We start from the raw sequence: 23,338 nt of genomic DNA on the forward strand, positions 1-23,338 counted from the left end.
ATAGAAGGCTGCATAATTAATAATACCCCACTAGATATCAGCTGAGCAGGAATGAGCCTAGTGGTAAGATTAAAATAAAATATTAATAAAATTGACTTCGGTACAGTCAATAATCAGTAATCAAAACCAACTGCACCGCAGTGCACGAGGCCTACTTAATTTGCAGTTTTACTCAGCACACACATCCAGGACCACCGGGGACCACTTGAGTTGCTTTACGGGGCTGAGGTAACAAGACTTAGCCATTACTAACAGGCTTTTTGCAGCTGCCAAAGAACTCGGGGTCAGAGATCGGGTCCATGAGGTAGGAGCGAATGATATTAGCCCGTAGACCTTTCGGTGCCTCGTTGGTCATTTTCACTCCATTCTGCAGCACAGACACAGGGAAATTTGGAGATGGGTAACTTGTCAACCAAATTCGGAAATCTGGATGCGTTGTTTCCATGCTTAACTCCTGCAACAACAACAAAAAATCAGATACATAAGATACATAAAATGGAAGGAAAATCTCTGGATCATGAGGGCCAGAAGTGAGAGGAAACAGTTGTACAAAATAGGGCTTACTGCTGCAATTGAAGGCAAAAGCCTTAAAATCTAATACTGCCACTGAAAGGACATATGTCACTGGGAAGGCCCAGAGGGTTGCCACTCTCCCTGATACAATTAAAACACATGACCATAATGTTTACAAAGGCATTACATAAATCAGAGTTGGCCATGACAAAGACTAAGACACTCCAAAAAATCTTGTGTCTTCACTGCTGTTGCTGAAATATTTATAGAAATACTTCTCTGCCCCAGAGCCATATTAAGAATGATGTCTTTTTGCTGTAGCCAAGCTGTAAGAATAAGCCACACACTCAAATAAATCAATATTAAGCCAAGTAGGGATGAACAAAAAGAGGGAGGTTTGAAAGGCAAGAAGAGCTGGTGTATCCTGAAGCGCTAAACCATACCATTATTAGCGATACTTGTTTATGGGGACAGTAAGGCCTGCTAGGAGGATAGAGGATGACAGAACACTCATGACTGTTGTGAAGGCAGTATCAGGCCTTGGAATAATATCACCAGGCTTGCCCTCTCTCCTGTTCCACTAACTCCTCCCAACTATCCATGTCAGTCATACCTGTGCTTTTTTAATTGCAAATCTTTATCAGTAAAAAATTTTTTTGAGCATTCATGTGGTGAAGGGGTGGGTGGGGAGATTGGAAGGATGCTTAGGGACATATATTTTTAATGAACAGTGAAGGTGCCATCCTTTTCTCCTACTGACTGGCCTATGCCTGGTGACTTAGGTAGCATGACTCATAGGACTCTGGGTCAATTTCACTATTCATTGGAGGCAGGTCTTGTCTCTTGGATTGACTCTCTAATGGGTATATGATACGATTTGACAGGCCAAGAGAACAGCCTAGAGACAGAGGAACTGTGAGGATACAGGTACAAACATAAAGCCTCTAATATAAGGCCCAAAGCATGAGAAGATGTTAGCAAGGCAAAAAATACTAAAGAAGTTTTTCAGATAGAAATAAGATTTATTATGGAGGCGTACATTCTCGAGAAAGCATGTTCTCCCAGTGAAAGTGAAAAAAAGGCCAAGTGGCTGGAGCACAGAAGTCAAGACAGAAACGCCTGAGAAGCAGGCAGTGCTCAGATGAAGAAACCATGATGGGGGCATGAACATTGTCTTCACAAATGGAAAGCCATGGAAAGGCTCTAAGCAGTGAAGCATTATTCATTCACAAGTTCAGTAATGATTCCCTGATTATGTCCCATGAGCCAGGCATTATTCAAGGTGCTAGAGGTAAACCAGGGAACAAAAACAGTGCATGCTTACATTCTAGTGGGAGATAGACAAAGCAAAACGGTGACAAGTGGCATAAAGAACACCACAGTCTGCGTTAGTGTCAGGTGGATGTCTGGATAACGCAAGTTCTATCAGTTTAGTAGCCTGAAGGACTGTAAGTGAGGAGAGGGCTAGAGTCACGGGTAATTATTTGGACACATTTTTCTCTGTTGAAACCAAGTGCCAGGTTTTCTTTTTAGTCAGCTGAGCTACATGGGGTTTTCTTTCTGGAATCTCTGACCACAAAGATAGGGAAGTACCATGACCCACTACAACAGGTGTGTGGGAGGAGTGCTCTTCTGGTTTCAGATTCAGCCTTTGTGGCAGAGTGACAGGCTGTGTGGGGGAGAAGTGAATTTCAGAAAAGTTACATCCTGTAGCCTTCCAGTTTAGACGGGCCACATGAATTTCCCCTGAAAAGCTTTTTTCATTGTTTTTGGTCCACTGCTCTAAAAAGTAAATTGCTTTCTATTTACCCTGTGGTTTATTCTTATCTTTGAGGCTGTGCCTCTGGATCAAGGATATTTCTGACCCGTGGGATGAGAACTCGCCCTTAGTAGGAGGAATTAGGCAAGGCCTGGCCATGGGCTGTCCTCCCGCTCCTAACTTGAGCCCACCTCCCCTAAAATCCAGCCAGGCCACTAAACCTGCCACCCGCAAATCACAGGACAGGAGGGGAGTTACTTAGATGATATATGCATCACTAATTACACTGGGGGACTACTGTCTCATCAAAATAATCTTGCATTTTTACCTCGCAAACTTTTTCGAGGGTTGGCATCCAAGAGGTGGCAAGGTGACAATTCTGAAGAACAACCCATGTGCCTTCTTTGACAGCTTTTTCTAACATCTTCATTGCTATGGGCCCTTGGCCTTGACCAAGAGATAAAGAGCTAAGTTTTGCTCCTCCATATCCCTGTATGAGGATAGTGAAGATGTCATTTAAAATCAAATTTTGAAGAAGAATCAATATGATCATCACAGGAAATGTTCATATTAAATACATTAAATACAAAATTTAATCATGTTGCATCCCTCAGAGCTCCCAAGCACACACAGCTCTAGAAAACTTTTCCCAATTAAGAAGCCAATAAACAAGATACAACACAAGCCAGTTCATGAAGGAAACAGTCATGGCAATAAATGAAACATCCTGTAGGGTCTTTGACTGTTGAGACAATAGGCACGAAAAAGTTAAACAGACTTTCAATATGCGGAGATGAACAAGCCCTGCTATCATGCAGCAACTCCTAAAATTCAAAGCTGAAAACTATGAATAAAGCAGTGAACTTACCCCAGTCTCCTCCAGATCGTTGAATAATTATATCTTCACTAATTTGGTTACTGCATAAAGTTCAGGTAAAAATACCTATTAGCTTCTAATTTCCATTCAAGTTCATTTAAGGAAATCTGTGGGAATGTTTGCCTGGAATTCACTTCTCCTACATCCTTATTCATCTACACTTTTGGGAGATGGTGTCTGTGACTCCCTGGTCTATTTCTAGAGCAATTACCATCTGAATGCCACAGTGGAAGAGTCCTTGAGTTATGGGAGCAGTAGAGGAGAATGCCCTGTCTGAATATCCACAGTTCATTGACACAAACAGATAGAAGCAGCTGAAAACAATAGAGTTTTAAGGCACCTGATCATCAGCAAATTTTAGAAGGGCAGCCATGGGATCTGCTCCAGGAGAGAGTACGAATATCAGGGGTGCGCAGCAGTTACTGTCTGCAAATGCCTTGGATAGATCAAATGGGGGTGGTTCAATGAATGCACGCCCCAATCTGTTGGTTATAAATTCCTGCAGCATGGGAATAACCTAGAAAGGGAAAAGAAAGGATTTCAAGGAATATTTGAAATCTGCCTAAACCCTTAAAAGCTTCATATTCAAAGGTATTTTATAACAAAGGACTCTTCATTTTTTGTGTGTATTTGTAAACATTGATAAAGAGTCAAAGGCACAGTTGTCTTTTAGATGGAAAGTATACATTATTTAAACAATGTATGGCAAAACCAATACAATATTGTAAAGTAATTCACCTGCAATTAAAATAAATAAATTTATATTTAAAAAAAAGAAAAAAAAAAACAATAAAAGGTAGGTGGTGACACCAGAATTCAAAGGCATTTTTCTTCCATTTAGTTAGTATTCAATATACCCTGGATGAAGAATATAAAAAACCTTAATTCTTTACTTAATTTTTAAGTACAACTTGACTATGTTTCAAAGTCCACCACTCAAAAGTAGATTCTAGTGTGATTTATACAATCCTATGCCAAGAAAGATTGATGTAGCTGAAAACACAAAGAAAAGGAAAAGCAATGTGAAAGAGAAAGCATACTTTCAAAAAAGAGGCAAAATTATGTCGTATAAACTTTCTGATACTATGCTTGTGCATTTCCTGGGAACATGCTTAAGAAAGAAAAGAACTTTGGGGCTCATGCGTCCCTTTGAGGCAGTGATGCGGAAGTAGACTTGCAGTAAGCAGCATGGCTGAGGTGCAGCTTTAGGTATATCATTCCTTCTTTTTGATGAAGAGTCCACACCTGGCATCTCTGGGCAATGGCTCAGGTGTAAGCCAAGCAAGTAGTAAGTTTAATAAACCAGTATCCATGTATCTAGCTTACCAAATTATGTAAACATATCCAAGGAGAAGACTCTTGAGAGTCCCTTGGACTGCAAGGAGATCAAACCAGTCCATCCTAAAGGAAATCAGTCCTGAATATTCATTGGAAGGACTGATGCTGAAGCTGAAGCTCCATTCCAATACTTTGGCCACCTGATGCAAAGAACTGACTCACTGGAAAAGACCTGATACTGGGAAACACTGAAGGCAGGAGGAGAAGGGGATGACAGGATGATATGGTTGGATGGTATCACCGACTAGATGGACATGAGTTTGAGCAAGCTCTGGAAAGTGGTGATGGACGGGGAAGCCTGGTGTGCTGAAGTCCATGGGGTCACAAAGAGTTGGACATAACTGAGCGACTGAACAGAACTGATCTCACAAAGAGAAGTAACGAAGTGAAAAGAACAAGGAGACTGTCTTGAAAGCTTCAGAATCACTCCAACTGGACACCTGCTCATATGCAAGGATAGAGTTGTGTGTATACACAACACTCCAAATTAGAACACCGATTTCACCATCCTGTAACTTTTCTGAACTTAAAGGGAACTGCAGGAGCAATTTACAGATAGAAAGAAACTCAAAAAGGTGGTCTTCTCTACAGAAAGTGACAAATATCTCCAAACTTTAATAGTGCATCTCAGAATATCTATCCATACAAGATTTGTAAGTAACACTCATTAACAAGGCACAATACCTTAAAAATAGTGTTGAATATGTGCAGGTAGATGTGTGTATTGAGAAAGAAGGAGAGAGGGAGAGACTGAGTGTGTGAGGATTGGGAGCCAAGAAACAGTGAAGGGATATCTTTACTTAAATGTTGTTAATGTCTCCACAATAGATTCATTCAAACATGGGAAGGTATGAATAACCAAGACATGGAACCAACCTAAATGTCCCTTGACAGATGAATGGATAAAGAAGATGTGGTACCTATCCACCCAAAACTATCACAACATTGTTAATCAGCTATGTTGTTGTTGTTGTTCACTTGCTAAGTTGTGTCTGACTCTTTGCAAGCCCATGAACTATAGCACATCAGGCTTCTCTGTCCTTCACCATCTCCCTGAGTTTGTTCAAACTCATGTCCATTGAATCAGTGATATCATCTAATCATCTTTTCCTCTGTCCCCCACTTCTCCTCTTGCCCTCAATTTTCCCCAGCATCAAGGTCTTTTCCAATGAGTCACCTCTTTGTATCAGGAGGCCAAAGTATTGGAGCTTCAGCTTCAACATCAGTCCTTCCAATGAATATTCAGGATTGATTTCCTTTAGGATGGACTGCTTTGATCTTCTTGCAGTCCAAGGGACTCTCAAGAGTCTTCTCCAACACCACAGTTTGAAAGCATCAATTCTTTGGCGCTCAGCCTTCTTTATGGTCAAACTCTCACATCCAAACGTTACTGGAAAAACCATAGCTTTGACTATATGGACCTTTGTCGGCAAAGTGATGCCTCTGCTTTTTAAAACACTCTCTAGGTTTGACATAGCTATTCTTCCAAGGAGCAAATGTCTTTTAGTTTCATGGATGCAGTCACCATCTGCATTGATTTGGGAGCCCCCCAAAATGAAATCTGACAGTTTCAAAATTTCCCCCATCTAGTTTCCATGAAGTGGTAGGACCAGCTATGTTCCAATACAAAATTAAAACTTTTCAAAAAGATGTGGTACATATGTACAGTGGAATATTATTCAGCTATAAAAAAGAATGGAGTAATGCCATTTGCAGCAACATGGAGGAGCCAGAGATTATCACACTAAGTGAAGCTGGAGAATGACAAATATCATATGCTATCACTTACATGTGGAATCTAAAGTATGATACAAGTAAACTTATTTACAAAACAGAAACAGACTCACAAACATACAAAACAATGTTATGGTTATCAAAGAGGAAAGGAGGTGAGAGAGGGATAAATTAGTTCAGGATTAGCTGATACACACTACTGTATGTAAAATAGATAAACAATAAAATCCTACTCTATACCACAGGGAACTAACTATGTTCAATATCCTATCATAAACCATAATGAAAAAGAATCTGAAAATGAACATATATATATGTATAACTGAATCACTTTGGTGTATATCAAAAATTAATGCAATACTCTAAGTCAACTGTACATCAATAAAAAATTTAAAACTACGGAAAGGTATAGAAGAGTAATAACAAAATGTGTAAATGCCACAATGGTATGGATATACCTAAGGAGATTACTCATATATTGTTCCTGTAAAAGAAAAGTCTACTGAGTGAATGAATAAATTAGGATGTTCTCTTTTATGAAGGTGGGACTCTAATTATAGAAATTCTAAACAAATATTACTGAACAATAAATTCACCTACACATAAAGTTTCTATTCCAAGGAAATTATTTCATGTTTTAGATATTTTGAATGGGAACAGATATCAAGCTGATAGTAGAAAACTGAAAATATCCCCATTTCCTGTCTCAGACCTTGTCCTTGCCCTTTTCCCTATTATTCTTTTGCTATGGCTGTCTTTTCTCCCTAGGTTAAGAACAGTAACAATTAACAAAGAAAAACAAAATAGTTTTAAATAACCTCTCTCCTCTCAAGGCTAACCTCTTCACTAAATTAATAATTTTACAAACAAATCGAAAGCCCATGGCTTTTAAGTACATGGTTTCACTTTTAGGAAGTCTGAGCTCTGAGTGTTTCAGGCCGGGGTCATTCACTGCATTTGTGAAAAAATGGCAGACAGGAAGTGGGTCTTCTGGTAGTACAGGAAGACCCAGTTAGGGGTGCTCAAATGATAATTTTCATTGTTTCATTTTTAACATTAAAACTGAATAAGATCATAGAAATTGTGGACTTGTGGGCACAGTGGGAGAAGGAAAGGGTGGGATGAACTGAGAGTAGGTTGACATATATACAGTACCATGTGTAGAATAGCTAGCTAGCGGGAAGCTGCTGTATGACACAGAGAATTCAGATTGGTGTGCTGTGATGACCTAGAGGGGTGGGACAGGAGAGGAGGGAGGCTCAAGATAGGGGGGATATATGTATACTTATAGCTGACTCATGCTATTATACAGCAAAAACCAACACAACACTGTAAAGCAGTTGTGTGTGTGTGTGTGTGTGTGTGTGTGTGTTAGTAGTTCAGTCGTGTTCAGCTCTTTGTGACCCCATGAACTGTAGCCTGCCAGGCTCTTCTGTCCATGAAATTTTCTTTTCTAATTAAAAAAATTAAAACACAATAGTCAACACAAAAATTAAAAAAAAAAAAAAAAAAAAAAACTGAATGAGACCAGCTGTTCCCAAGACTAAACAGTAACTTCTGAGGCAAATGAAACTGCAAGCTATTCAGTTTGGAAGGTGATAGAATTGGGTTTGCTCCTGCAATCTGATTATGCAAGCAAAGAACTATAAAATAAAAGCTGTCAGGAACAAAAATTACAGACTAATTTAGGCACCCATCTTCCCAAAGGCAGAAAAGAAGTTTGTGGTCTTCTATGTATGTTTTTCTGTGTCTTGCAAGTTCCTACAAGATTTATCTGAGGTTAGAGAAACATATTAGCTTATATTTGACAAGTTTCTTATTAAAAGCTGTTTAATTTGCTTTTTGTTTACAGTCCAGAAGAAGAAAACTGTGGCCAGAAGCTCTTCATTTTGTAAATGGGCTCAAAACATTCCATACCTCAGTATTTATACATCTCATATGCTTTTGTCAATAAAGCACTATAAACTATTGAAATCCAAGGAAAGTGCAAACATTTCATTTTTCCTACTGGTGGTTTAGTGAACATCTTTTACATTTTTCCAAATTAGAGCATTAGAGAACCTAGCATTTGTGGCTTCTTACCATGGGATGGAGTTGGTTTTGAAGGGAGAGCAGTGGAAAGGAGACAGAAAAAAACTATGGTGACAAATATTATATACTTTATGTCAGAGATCAAACAATTACGATTTCCCTAGTGGAGATATATATATTTCATGACTTAGAGATAGCAAAGAAATAAAATCTATTTATGTAGTACTAGCCCAATTGTTGGAGAAGGCAATGGCACTCCACTCCAGTACTCTTGCCTGGAAAATCCCATGGACGGAGGAGCCTGGTAGGCTGCAGTCCATGGGGTCGCAGAGTTGGACACAACTGAGTGACTTCACTTTCACTTTCATGCATTGGAGAAGGAAATGGCAACCCACTCCAGTGTTCCTGCCTGGAGAATTCCAGGGACAGGGGAGCCTGGTGGGCTGCTGTCTATGGGGTCGCACAGAGTCGGACACGACTGAAGCGACTTAGCAGCACCAGCCCAATTGTTAGCCTTATATAGCACTGTTCCTTTCTCTGACATGCTAATACTACTTTGCTTTGGAAAATTATTCTTTTCAAAGCATAATACTATAGTCATATATCATTTTTAAATACATAGGTTCCAAAATCAGTGATTTATGACTAGGAATTAAAGTACCTGGTAATAGCAAGATTGAAGGGTTTGAGGTTGCAAGTAATAAAAGAGCATGTTAATAATTATTTCTATATTAAGGATTGTAGGTATGATGGTATAGATAATGGTAACTAGTTTCTTTACCATCTGACCCATGAAAGATGTCCAAAAAGTGTTAGTCACTCAGTCATGTCTGACTCTTTTGTGACCCCATGAACAGTAGCCCTCCATGCACCTCTGTCCATGGGATTTCCCAGGCAAGAATACTGCAGTGGGTAGCCATTCCCTTCTCCAGGAGATCTTCCCAACCCAGGGATCGAACCCAGGTCTCTTCCATTGCAGGTGGGTTCTTTACCATCTAAGCCACCAGGGAAATCTGATAATTATTTATATATTAAGGATTACAGATGTGATAGTATAGGTAACAGTAACTAATTAAATGGTAACTAGTTAACTTAGGATAAATTGATCTATGCTATAGTAGTGAACAACTTCAGGATATCGGTGGTTTAACACAACAAAAGCTTACCATCTCAGAAAAGTCATCTGAGTGTCCAGGCAACAAACTCTCCCTGCTCTGACTCAGCATTCCAGCCTGTTTATGGCACTTAAATATCAACATGTGATTCCCCAATTTTGATGGCAAGAGGAATATTCTGGAGACTCTCACAATGATAGCTAAATGCTTCCACCCTGACACTTCTGCCCACATTTTACTGGCCAAAACAAGGTTAATGGCCACAATGCCCCCACCTCAAGTATACACGGGAGAGAACCAGGAATACTGCTGAGAAGTATTAATGTTTACACTCTTCCACCCATGCAAAGAAAACTGTAGAGGAGATATGGAAGCATATATGAAAAAGTTATAACACACAGTGCTAAAGCATTCTGCAGAGGAGTTAAGAGACTTAAGAGAAGTAGGACTGTAAGTTTAACCTCGACTGATTCAAAAAATGAACAAAAGTCCCTCAGCTTGGATATCTAAATTTCCCAGCTCCCTCATACTCACTTGAAAAAGAGAGTGACTATGGAAAATAATATTTGATCTATTTGGTACTCAATGTATTTTCAGATTAAAATGTCAAATTTTTCAAAACAAACTGGGGAAAAGAAATTTATAGATGAAACTGCTGCAGTTAGGAAATGGCTCATTAATCACTTTTAACTAAAAAATATAGACTGTGATCAGAAACTTCTCTGTCAAATATTGAGGGCAGAAAGTTAATGGTACACAGAGAACCATTTAGTGTAACAGTTTTTATCTTAGAAAACAAAGTAAAAAATCTTTGAAAATTAAAAAAAAATTTAAAGGAAGAAGTCATGTTAGACAAGAGTTTGAACTATTTCATATTCTTTCATATTTAATATTTGCAGTGAAAACTTCTGAGGCTGAATGCTAATAGTTTCAATGAAGATTCATTTTTAAAAGGGCCCCCAAGCTGCAGTTAAATAAAGATCTTCAACAATGGGAACTATTTCCAGCATCTAAAAACTGGGCAGCACTATGACATTCAGGGACCCTTGGCATACTGTGGACCCCTTCTTCCATCAATAAATAGGAAAAAATGTATTTTTCAACTGTTTTTGTATAATTAAAATATAACAAACTGGTATATTTTCTCATTTTAAAAGAAATTAAAGCACTTTCATGAACTCCTAAGAGTATCATGGACCCGAGGTCCTATGCTTAATGGATAACTAGGCCCTGGCTAAGGCCACACTGCCAATTCAAGAAAGAATGACACGTGTTCATCAAACAGACCCTGACTTACAGAGGAAAGAATGCCTCTATCTTGTGTTATCACTGATGTGTAGAAAATTTTTTTAAAAAATAAACACTGTCTTCATCATACAAGTGTTGATCTTTCTATTGCTGTTAGAAAGGAAGTATTATCTTATATCCTTAGCAACTCAAATTGTGAATACAGTAAATTTTGAAGTAATTATGTATACTTTTACTCAAGTAGTAACAGTGGACAATTAGAATATATTTTCAGTTTTTCTTCCAACATTCCCAATGTCTACAGTTCCTCAGAATTATGTGGATATCTCTGTGGATACGTGTCTTTACGCTTAAGTGAACAGTTTGTTTTTTAAAATAGAGTTTAATAATGCAAATGAGGATATCAATGAGTACTCTCATTTGTTGATATGACAGGTCAGCTGATTCACTGGTTATATAATTTATTACTTAAAGAAATGAAAATTAATAGTGTTGATATTTTCCTTTGTGGTGAGCGATTATGAACATCTTAAAAACAATATTCTACTAGCTTTCCAAAAGCCAATAAAGAACTATGTACAGATAGATTTTATCTTTTATAGCAGTTTGCTTTATCTTAACGAGTGCACTGCCTGACTCTTCATCCCTGATAAAGCATGAAACCACATGCTTTGAGGAACCAGAAGGTGTAGTAAATCAGCTTCATGTAAACAACATTGACCAATTTCATCAAAACAGTAAGAACAAAAATGTAAAGGAAGTAGATTGTCCATTCCTTCTCCAGGGATAAAAGGAAGAGCTGTAACATAAATAAACTATTAAACATAATCTGGTGAATTACTAATTTAGTGCAGTTATAATAAATATACACTTCTTAAAAAATGGCTGCATTAGAGGGAATTGGGGTTATTTCCTGCAGACTCCTTTACCAACCCACCCCTAAGGATTACATAAGGAAACACATGTTTGGCTGGCATGTGGAGCTAGGAAGGTCTGGAATTCACTGAGCAGCTTTCAAAGACAGCATTTACCTTGTCCGGCCTCAAGCAACGAATGATAAGCATCCTTTGAAACTCACTTGTTTTATCTTCCCAATCGTCAGGAAAAACCTCATGATGTGGTTCCTAAAATGACAGTGGATATAATTCAATATTATTTGGAAGACTTAATAAAAACCCCAAAACTCAATATTTGGACTTTTAAATTCAGTTTAAAGAAAACATAAAATGATTAAATGAAATTAAGAATGCTAATGTAAATTACATTAGATTGGGGCAAAGCTATGAAATAAGAAATAAAAAGAAAATTTTAACTGCCAATAAAATCAAGACTAAGACATTAAATAAGTAGGTTAGTGTCAATATGAACACTAATCAATAGCACAAATGGTTCCTGTTACTACAATAAATGTGCATTAGGTCTTTTGCCCATTATTTCTCCAAAGGCATTTCACACCCTGCCAACTAACTACTCTCATTCAGTTCAGTTCAGTCGCTCAGTCATGTCCAACTCTGTGACCCCATGAAAAGCAACACGCCAGGGCTCCCTGTCCATCACCAACAACCGGAGTTCACTCAAAATCATGTCCAATGAGTCGGTGATGCCATCCAACCATCTCATTCTCGGTCGTCCCCTTCTCCTCCTGCTCTCAATCTTTCCCAGCATCAGGGTCTTTTCAAATTAGTCAGCTCTTCAAATTAGGTAGCCAAAGTATTGGAGTTTCAGCTTCAACATCAGTCCCTCCAGTCAACACCGAGGACTGAGCTCCTTTAGGATGGACTGGTTGGATCTCCTTGCAGTCCAAGGGACTCTCAAGAGTCTTCTCCAACACTACAGTTCAAAAGCATCAATTCTTCGGCACTCAGCTTTCTTTATAGTCCAATTCAAACATCCATACATGACTACTTTTGATATGCTGTCTAGGTTGAAAGAAAAGTTATGACCAACATAGATAGCATGTTGAAAAGAAGAGACATTACTTTGCCAACAAAGGTCCATCTAGTCAAGGCTATGGTTTTTCCTATGGTCATGTATGGATGTGAGAGTTGGACTGGGAAGAAGGCTGAGTGCGGAAGAATTGATGATTTTGAACTGTGGTGTTGGAGAAGACTCTTGAGAGTCCCTTGGACTGCAAGGAGATCCAACCAGTCCATTGTGAAGGAGATCAGCCCTGGGATTTCTTTGGAAGGAATGATGCTAAAGCTGAAACTCCAGTACTTTGGCCACCTCATGTAAAGAGTTGACTCATTGGAAAAGACTCTGATGCTGGGAGGGATTGGGGCAGGAGGAGAAGGGGACGACCGAGGATGAGATGGCTGGATGGCATCACTGATTCGATGGACGTGAGTTTGAGTGAACTCCGGGAGATGGCGATGGACAGGAAGACCTGGCGTGCTGCGATTCATGAGGTTGCAAGAGTTGGACACGACTGAGTGACTGAACTGAACTGAGGTTGGTCATAACTTTCCTTCCAAGGAGTAAGCGTCTTTTACTTTAATGGCTGCAGTCACCATCTCCAGTGATTTTGGAGTCCAGAAAAATAAAGTTAGCCACTGTTTCCATTGTTTCCCCATCTATTTGCCATGAAGTGATGGGACCAGACGCCATGATCTTAGTTTTCTGAATGTTGAGTTTTAAGCCAACTTTTTCACTCTCCTCTTTCACTTTCATCAAGAGGCTCTTTAGTTCTTCTTCACTTTCTGCCATAAGGGTGGTGTCATCTGCACATCTGAGGTTATTGATATTTCTCCTGACAATCTTGATTCCAGCTTGTGCTTCCTCCAGCCCAGCATTTCTCATGATGTACTCTGCATAGAAGTTAAATAAGCAGGGTGACAATATACAGCCTTGATGTACTCCTTTTCCTATTTGGAACCAGTCTTTTGTTCCATGTCCAGTTCTAACTGTTGCTTCCTGGCCTGCATACAGATTTCTCAAGAGGCAGGTCAGTTGCTCTGGTACTCCCATCTTTTTCAGAATTTTCCACAGTTTACAGTGATCCACACAGCCAAAGGCTTTGGCATAGTCAATAAAGCAGAAATAGATGTTTTTCTCAAACTCTCTCACTTTTTCCATGATCCAGCGGATGTTGGCAATTTGATCTCTGGTTCCTCTGCCTTTTCTAAAACCGGCTTGAACATCAGGGAGTTCATGGTTCACGTATTGCTGAAGCCTGGCTTGGAGAATTTAGAGCATTACTTTACTAGCATGTGAGATGAGTGCAATTGTGCAGTAGTTTGAGCATTCCTTGGCATTGCCCTTCTTTGGGACTGGAATGAAAACTGACCTTTGCCAGTCTTGTGGCCCCTGCTGAGTTTTCCAGATTTGCTGGCATATTGAGGGCAGCACTTTCACAGCATCATCTTTTAGGAATTCAAATAGCTCAACTGAAATTCCATCAGATCCACTAGCTTTGTTTGTAGTGATGCTTCCTAAGGCCACCTTACTTCACATTCCAGGATGTCTAGCTCTAGGTGAGTGTGAGTGATCACATCTTCATGATTATCTGGGACATGAAGATCTTTTTTGTACAGTTCTTCTGTGTATTCTTGCCACCTCTTCTTAATATCTTCTGCTTCTGTTAGGTCCATACCATTCCTGTCCTTTATTGAGCCCATCTTTGCATGAAATGTTCCCTTGGTATCTCTAATTTTCTTGAAGAGATCTCTAGTCTTTCCCATTCTATTAGTTTCCTCTATATCTTTGCAGTGATAGCTGAGGAAGGTTTTCTTATCTCTCCTTGCTATTCTTTGGAACTCTGCATTCGAATGGGTATATCTGTAAGGCCTCCTCAGACAGCCATTTTACTTTTTTACGATTCTTTTTCTTGGAGATGGTCTTGATCCCTGTCTCCTGTACAATGTCACAAACCTCTGTCCATAGTTCATCAGGCAGTCTATCAGATCTAGTCCCTGAAATCTGTTCCTCACGTCCACTGTATAGTTATAAAGGATTTGATTTAGGTCATACCTGAATGGTCTAGTGGTTTTCTCCACATTCTTTAATTTAAGTCTGAATATGGCAATAAGGAGTTCATGATCTGAGCCACAGTCAGCTCCCAGTCAATATCACAGTAATCCAAGTCTATGCCCCAGCCAATAATGCTGAAGAAGCTTTAAGTTGAATGGTTCTATGAAGACCTACAAGACCTTCTAGAACTAACACCCAAAAAGAATATCTTTTTCATTATAGGGGACTGGAATGCAAAAGTAGGAAATCAAGAAACACCTGGAGTAACAGGTAAATTTGGCCTTGGAGTACAGAATGAAGCAGGGCAAAGACTAGCAGAGTTCTGCCAAGAGAACACACTGGTCATAGCAAACACCATCTTCCAACAACACAAGAGAAGACTCTACACATGGACATCACCAGATGGTCAACACCAAAATCAGACTGATTATATCCTTTGCAGCCAAAGATAGAGAAGCTCTATATAGTCAGCAAAAACTACTCTCATTATCTATTTACAAAAATAAACATTTATTGCAAACAAAGAAGGCTATGCATTACTTTTTATTTTGATAAATTTTGATACCTATTCAAGAAAGGAATATTTGGGAATGTGTATATTAAAGAAGGTGCTTCCCAGGTGGCACAGTGGTAAAGAATCCACCTGCCAATACAGGTAACTCAAGAGACTCAAGTTGGATCCCTGGGTTAGGAAGATTCCCTGGAGTAGGAAATAGCAACTTGTTCCAGTATTCCTGCCTAGAAAATTCCAAGGACAGAGGAGCCTGGCAGGCTACAGTCCATGAGGTTGCAAAGAGTTGGATGCGACTGAGCGCATGCGCTTTCCTTCCCCTTCCCCCCCTACACACACAAAGTAAAGAAGCAGCCAAAGAATGTTATTAAAAATATGCAAGAAGAGATGTATCAAGATCCCAGGAGGAGGAATAAGCATGGGAAAAGAAGATCCTTGCATCTTTGGAACAGCTGGGAAAGCTATGGGTATCTCAGGTCAGAAATCTCCATGCGTCAACATAGGGAAATTTCTATTTACACTAGACTCAACTACATAGAAAAACATATTTGCCTCTGGAAAAAGTATTTTTTTTTATTACTAACAAGGATCAATCCAAAAGAGATCCAAACCAAAATATTTAAATTCATGTGCAGACACATTCTATCATGTATAGTACAATAAACAGGTCACCGAAGTCTTCTCCACACATCCTGCTTTTCCTTCGCTCCAAACCCCAACTCCAAAAAGAACCGTTGCATATTAAGCTGAAGGAAAGCAAAATATCAAAAAAGTAGAAACACTAGAAAAACTTAACCGGGAATCACAATATTAGCCCTTGTGCTAAGGAAAAAGTGAAGGAAGGCAACAATTTGTTTATATTCCAGAAGGGAAACTGAGCATCATGGTATATGTTAGCTACAGTAATCTCCAACTAGCAAGATCAGGTCTCATGAAAATTATTTGAGAACTATTATTTTTTCCCTCTTGTCAAATGACAAAAATATTTATTAGTTTGTGCCCTGTGTTCAGAAAATCTAAACAAAACCTGTTCTATAAAATTTTACGTCATCTGCCATTATGACTGCCAAAGTCTAAGTTGATAATAAAAACCTGGCATGGAAATCCAAAAAGAGTACTTTTAAGGACCATACAACTTTTTTGCATCTTTACAGATTCCAAGGAATTTAAAGAGAAGTACAAACAGAGCCAATTAGAAAGTGGGGATAGCCTAATCGAAACATTATATTTGACCAGCTGTTTAATGCTTACTTACAGACAAGAATAAATTATTTGACATTATTTTCTCCATTTAAAAACTTTGCAACAAGCAAGAGAGTTAAAAACATACCAAACTGTCATATACTTTTTTCCATCCATCCTTTAAGCGCATAAACTCCCTACGAATGTTTCTGAAGGCAGACAAATCATCCAGTCGACATATTTCATCCCAAGATTTTTGAGGGAGCCATGTACAAGGGTTAGCATGAGGATTATCCAGGCCAATGCCACCAGTTAACAGAAATCTCCACTCAGCTTTATTAATCTTTGGAAAACAAAGTAGCGTAAAGAGTCAGAAATGAGTTCATCATATGCATAGGTAACCTACAACCATTTTAAAAAATTGACTTATTTTCAAGTTTCAAATATCCCCCCATAAAATTCTAGTTATTGGTATAGGTCGGTATTGATTCATAAGAAATCAATGTATTCATTATAACCAGTTTTCAAAATAGTTTCATTTTAGAGAGCTACTTGTTGATAATTTTCCTCCAGAATTTCTGATCAAAACATGGAAATCTGAATTTTATTCTTTTTTAATATATGCCTTCCAAAATGACTGCTAAGAGTTTTATTGTCTGTAAAAGCTGTGGGAAGACAGAAAGCCATGTAATCTGCCATGTTTTCAATTATTTTCTATAAAATATAATGAGTTACTGCTATGAAATTTTTGCAAGAAATACTAAAATAAACATTTCTTCAAAATCCAACTAATATAGTGCCACATGAAATTAATAAAGCTTAAACACACGTGTATAAAATAATGAATTTACATACCTCTCTTCCATTCTTAAAGTGCTTCCCATATTTTAAGTAAACAGATTTGAAACATAGCTAAAATTATTGAATGGTATTGTTAAGCCCAATGGTTAGATTTGACAAACTTGCAAAAGTTCCTAAAACCATTACCATTTATACTATTACTTGGGGTACATATATCAATACATCTAGTAAGTTTATATGCATCCTTATATATGAGATTCTGATAGAAACTATTTCAAGCTAAAACATACAAAAATTTAAGTAGCAATATTTACTTAAGGAACTCTGCGTAATTTATTTTTCACCTGTGAAATTCAGTCTAGTTGTGATATCTTGCCTTCACTATAATAATTGCTAACTATTAACAATCCTTTTATATATATTCCCACACAAATTCATAAATTAATGAATTCACATTAATACTTTCTCCCCATAAATTAGAATAGTACTGACCAATCGCTCATGTATCAGCAGATTTACAGTTAGACAAAAGGAAAAAAGTAGTTTATCCTTTTCAAAGAGGGATCGGCAGACGTTAACATAAAGGGAATAAGTGAAGTGATCCTTGAGAATCTGAAGCCTAAGGGTCAACAGAAAGAAAAGTAAATAAATAAAAATGCATTATTCTCTCAAAAAATGCTCTTGGGGAAACCTATTATAAACCATTTAGATGTGTGTTCTTCTAATAAACTCTCTGGTTAATTACTCTTGAAACAAATCAAGGATTCTCATTAACTGGGGGCACCAATTTGAGAGTTACACAATGTAGGAATACTTCAGCAGAATTGCATTTTTACCATCAACTGACTTTTTGTTACAAATCTAATCTTCCTTTTGGAAAAAAGGTCAATGCATGGTATATTAATCTATTACATTAACAGTTTTTGGACTATTTAAAACTATAAAACATTTCTTGTGGCAAAACTGGATTTCCATATTTCATAAACTTTTACATATGTTCTATATGATATATTATTATAAATGAACAGATGAAAGTTAATAGTTTCTTTATTAAATTAAGTTTAGAAGAGGGCTACTCTGTTTATAAATCTATAAAAGCTGGACTAATAATATAACTTGATAAACTACATTTTTATTTACCACATAGACAAGTCATAGAAATATGAATAATCACAATATTTGCAACTAACAACGTCCTGCTACTGCTTCTACTGCTAAGTCACTTCAGTCGTGTTCGACTCTGTGTGACCCCATAGACGGCAGCCCACCAGGCTCCCCTATCCCTGGGATTCTCCAGGCAAGAACACTGGAGTGGGTTGCCATTTCCTCTTCCAATGCATGAAAGTGAAAAGTGAAAGGGAAGTCACTCAGTCCTGTCCGACTCTTCGCGACCCCATGGACCGCAGCCTACCAGGCTCCTCTGTCCAAGGGATTTTCCCGGCAAGAGTACTGGAGTAGGGTGCCATCGCCTTCTCCAAACAACGTCCTAGTAAATGCTAACATGTGCGATTGATATTCATAGTAAACCTTAACATGAGAAAAATTATTATTTTCAATGCTGATGTGTGATACAGTGCTGCAAGGTATTCACGCTCCCTCTGATGAATTTGTTCATTTGAATAACCTTACAGAAAAGGAATTTATATCAGGCATCTGAAGGAAGTGAACACATTTGTCCTAATTTGGGGATTTAGTCAAAGGAAAAAATCAATGATGGTGACATTTATATTTATTACTGTGTTATTTATAATACAAAAGCTGGAGACTACTTGCAAATCTTACAAGAAGAAAATTATGAAGAAAATTATGGTGCATTCATAAAAAGTATATTGTACAGCTGCTAAAAATTATATTTCAAAATAATATTTAATAACATGGGACAATTATCTTGACAAAAGTAGAAGGGAAAGAAAAAATTCTGTGTGTGCACACAGGCATGTGTGATCTTGCATGTATTTTTGAGAGTGAGAGACAGAGGTTGATTTAAGTGTGGTTCCTGTAACAAAATTATATTCTAGTTAGATTTTTGTTTCTGTACATTTTGCTACAGTTATTTATTTTGCCATAATAAATTCTAATGCATTAAAATTTTATAGAGACAGATGATTCCAATTATTATGGTTATTTCATAGTATATACACAGTAATTATATATTGAGTTATAACATGTTTGGTATTACTAAATAATAATTATTATGAATAGCAACAATCAGAATACAAACAAAAAAAGATATTTTTATCTCTCATAAAAGAAAATTAGAAATAATTTTAGATCAATATTAAGATTTTCCAACAATTTAGTAGTCTAACTGTTAGTAGTCATATCCTTTCTATGCTTTTGTTTTAGCTATAAACTAAACAGCACCCAGAGACCACACGTTATCTAATGCTTTTTTGTCCAGCTTTATTGAGGTATGATTGACAAGTAAAAATTATACATATTTAACAGATTATCTGATGTTTATCAATGATTGACAAAAAAATGATTTCTATGAGAACTCTAATTTCTGAATGAGATCTTGCTTCCTCCTACTTTTTACTTAAAAATAAAAAAAGGAAGATTAAACAAGATTACTAGTAGAGTCTCCCTTGTTGTAGCCATTTTGGAACTCTATTTGGCAATATTTATTAAAATGAAATATATATATACTCTGTTATGATCAATTCCACTCCTGGATATGTACTTACCAGATAAATGTACATACAAAAGCCACATACGAGAGTGTACAAGACAGCAAAAATTCATAACAGCTCCAAGCTGGAAGCTACCCAAATGTCCTCAGCAGTAGAATGAATGAAAAATTTGTGGTATAGAGAAAGGACAAATAAAAATAAGAGGTCCAATCTTTTTATACTTAAAATGTTAAGAAGAGATTTCCCTCTCCTCTTTTTCCTTAGAGCATTTACTTTTGAAAGTTTAAAATTATAAGTACCTTCTCTTTGAAATATAGGTAAGCCTTTTGTCAACTTTACGACCCAGGAATGTCCCTTCTGAATATGAGAGCCATTTTCATGGGCTAACTTCATGGGCACCTGACTCTGAGCTGCCAAACTACGTCCTATCATAAAGATAAGCCATTCGTTTTTCTTCTGGATGAAGCCAGTTTGCTAAAGTCAGGAAAGTTAGATTTCTGTCTTTGTACTCGCTTAGTGGACTGCTGCTGGTGCTGCAGATCACATTCTAGTTTAATACTTTTTCAGTAAAAAACTGTTTTCTTTCTCAACTACTTTGTGGAGAAATTTTCTGGATTGGGAGAAGATTTGCTTTTACACTTCCCCAACAGTATAGGAGCATAGGGAATGTGCCCATATTTAACAATGAAAGTGAATAAACCACTTCTTTGCACTGTGCAAAACAATATAAATTTCACAAACACAATGTTAAGTGCAAGATGTCAGATAAAAAAGAGCACAGACCATGTAATTCCATTTAAATAGCATTCTAAATTAGGCAACACTCATCTCTAGCTTTGAAAAGTCAGGACAGTGATTACCTGGGGGGATGTGGGTTATAGTGACAAGAAGGGGACACGGAGTGGTTTCTGGGCCATTGATAATGTCCTATGTCTTGACTTGGGTGTTAGTTACACAGGTGTGTCCACATAAAATTTTATTTTGCAAATGCTCCTGATTTCTGCATGTTTCTGTATGTATAGCAATAACTTCAAAGTTTTCAAATGTATTTTTTAATATTTACTCTTTGGTTGCAGAATTATATTTTTAAGATCACTGTAGTCATAAATATGATTTTCATTGTTTTCTAAATGAAAGGATTTTGACTAAAAAGAAAAAGGCACATTTTGTTTTCTGGACATCATTCAAATCTTACATCTGGGTAAAAGAATTTGATTTTCTATAAATTGTAAGGGGCTATATTATAGTTATGAAGAAAGAGATATCATATCCTCCTAATTTCATATAAATTTCATATAAATGAGATAGTAAAGGAACCAGTAACTATTTTTAAAGTCTCAAATTGTCCAAATTTATAAAACTTATATACAAAATAGGTCTTTAAGAGAAAAATCAAAGTTGTTTCTCTAGACTCCAACAGATTTTAAATTAATTAAAATGATAACACTCTGGTAGTCTTGTTTTAATCAAGATAGAAATTAAGAACTGCAATGAAAAGCAGAACATCATTTCCTGTGTCACTCTATGTGATTAGCTCTGTGATAAGTTCTAGATTCTAGGAATATTAAAAAAAATTATTGCCTCAGGGAACTCAGAATCTAATGTGGAAACCAGACATGCTTGTTCAAGTAAGTAACATAATGCAAATGGCTAGGAACTTTCATAAGAAAGGTCACTTAAATTTCTGTTTTCTGTATTTCAGTAATCCTTGCTCACCTTGAAAATGTCAGATACTGAGAGAAATATTTTCAAATTTCATAATATAAAGAGAAACTTTTAAACTCTACCATCGTGCATTCCTTCCCTAAATCCTCTTCCTCCCTTTCGTCACTTTCTCGTGGGCAAGTATTTGAGAAGGTGTTTGCTAAGCCAAGTGTCAGTGTTATACCTTCATTAGCCTCATATACAGGCTTGTAAAATAATGAATGATACTAACCAAAGATTACTCAGTCTAAGAATATCTAAAATTTAGCAAAATTCTACCATGATAAATGAAAAATTCACTATAGACTTAGATGAGCATTTTGGACTTCTAAAAGGTAACTCTTAAATGTGAATGATATTAGTAAATTGAGTTTCCTTTGTGAGTATGAACAGTTAGAAAACTGAAATATCTAGCTCTGTGTTGATCAATAAAGTTATAATGGGCAAAGATTGTAATTATTATCTTGTTCAAGAAATAATTTAATGTTAGACTCTATTAAAAACATGTTTTAATACCAAGCTAAAATTTATCTCACTGACAACCAAAAAAAAATGAAATTTTTATTCTCTCATAGACTATTCCATTACTTATTGCAATAGCCAACAGAAAAATAGGTATTTATAAAAACAAATATCACAATCACAGCAGACTGTTTTTTTAAAACTTTTTTATCTGTCAGTTTTATATACGTGTATATTAAAAGATGAATTTGTAACTTTTGTTTTTTTGTTTTAGTTTTTTATTTTTTAAATTTTAAAATCTTTAATTCTTACATGCGTTCCAAGCTCACAGAAAGTAAGAATTGTATCTTTTAGGGACATTACTTCCTCTTTCCATACCTCCAATCATAAATACATTTTGCAAATGATGAACAACACTTCCTCTTTTCAGTATTACATTATAATCCCATATCTCTGTAAACAATTTCCTGGCAGACTGAATTTGGACACATCTGTTCAATGTCTAACCCTCAAATTTATTTCATGATTAATCAAGTTCATTCTAGCTATATGGCTGTAAGGTAAACACCATGCTGAAACAACAGTGAAGGCCACCAATTACTATATTTCATGCATTAGTTATTATTTGTATTAATTAGTATTGCTTTTACATACCTTTTTGACAAAATTTCTGACTTCTCTGAATTTTCAATAGACAGGATGAAAAGGTTAATAAACCAGGTCAGTGAGTATTGGTACATGGGCTCGATGTTTGCTAAATCAGCAATAGAAAAAAACAGGATGGTGGAATGAACGGCAATAGGTCGATAGCCCATGCGGGTACTATCAATCTTCTTCTCTGTCTCTTCAGCTACTTCCTGCTTTTGAGAAATCTCATTAGCCAAAGCCTTGGAGGAAGATAATATCTTAATGGCAGTTTCATCTTCTAATATATTGCCTTCCGAAGATGAAAGAACTTCTAAAATCTTGTCTTCTATTTCTTTTAACTGCCTGGAATTAAAAATAAATATATTTCTCAGAAAAAGAAGAAATCATTAAAAATCACTTCATGTATATATTCTTTTATAAGAAACAGAGAGCATGTAATCTAAAGACATACACCACATGTGACAAATATCCGGAATGGCGATGCCATATAATTAATTCTTTATTTTGCAAAATGTCAAAAAGACAGGTCTTTCTGCTCCACTTCTCTTTCTAATGATCATTTATGTGGTAACTGGAGAGAGATAGTAAGCCCATCTACTCTGCCATCAAGTAGCTCAGCTCCCGGTTGAATAGAAAGTATCACTCCATTTATTTTCTGAAATATTTCATGATTTATAGAGCATTACCCTTTCTACCTATGATACAGATATTACAAGCAGAAAGTAATATGCAACATATTCATTCAGACTATGCTTTAGCAAAAACAGGTAGCCTCAGCTACATAATGAATACTAAAACTTTTGTGCTAAAACT

At 36.8% G+C, this 23,338-nt stretch overlaps 1 protein-coding gene across 1 annotated transcript in view; it reads right to left on the minus strand.

The window, feature by feature from the left end:
- Positions 1-23,338, minus strand: part of DNAH7 (dynein axonemal heavy chain 7) — a 256,795-nt gene that overhangs the window by 31,129 nt on the left and 202,328 nt on the right. The window contains exons 51-57 of the mRNA XM_069574477.1: positions 22,532-22,867; positions 17,571-17,697; positions 16,426-16,620; positions 11,647-11,739; positions 3,490-3,666; positions 2,601-2,762; positions 254-454 (exon numbers count right to left, since the gene is read on the minus strand). Coding sequence (XP_069430578.1) covers positions 254-454; positions 2,601-2,762; positions 3,490-3,666; positions 11,647-11,739; positions 16,426-16,620; positions 17,571-17,697; positions 22,532-22,867 — 1,291 coding nt within the window. The remainder of the gene's footprint in view (positions 1-253; positions 455-2,600; positions 2,763-3,489; positions 3,667-11,646; positions 11,740-16,425; positions 16,621-17,570; positions 17,698-22,531; positions 22,868-23,338) is intronic.

Source organism: Ovis canadensis, chromosome 2, assembly GCF_042477335.2.
Source record: "Ovis canadensis isolate MfBH-ARS-UI-01 breed Bighorn chromosome 2, ARS-UI_OviCan_v2, whole genome shotgun sequence".
In the NCBI taxonomy this organism is placed as follows: domain Eukaryota; kingdom Metazoa; phylum Chordata; class Mammalia; order Artiodactyla; family Bovidae; genus Ovis; species Ovis canadensis.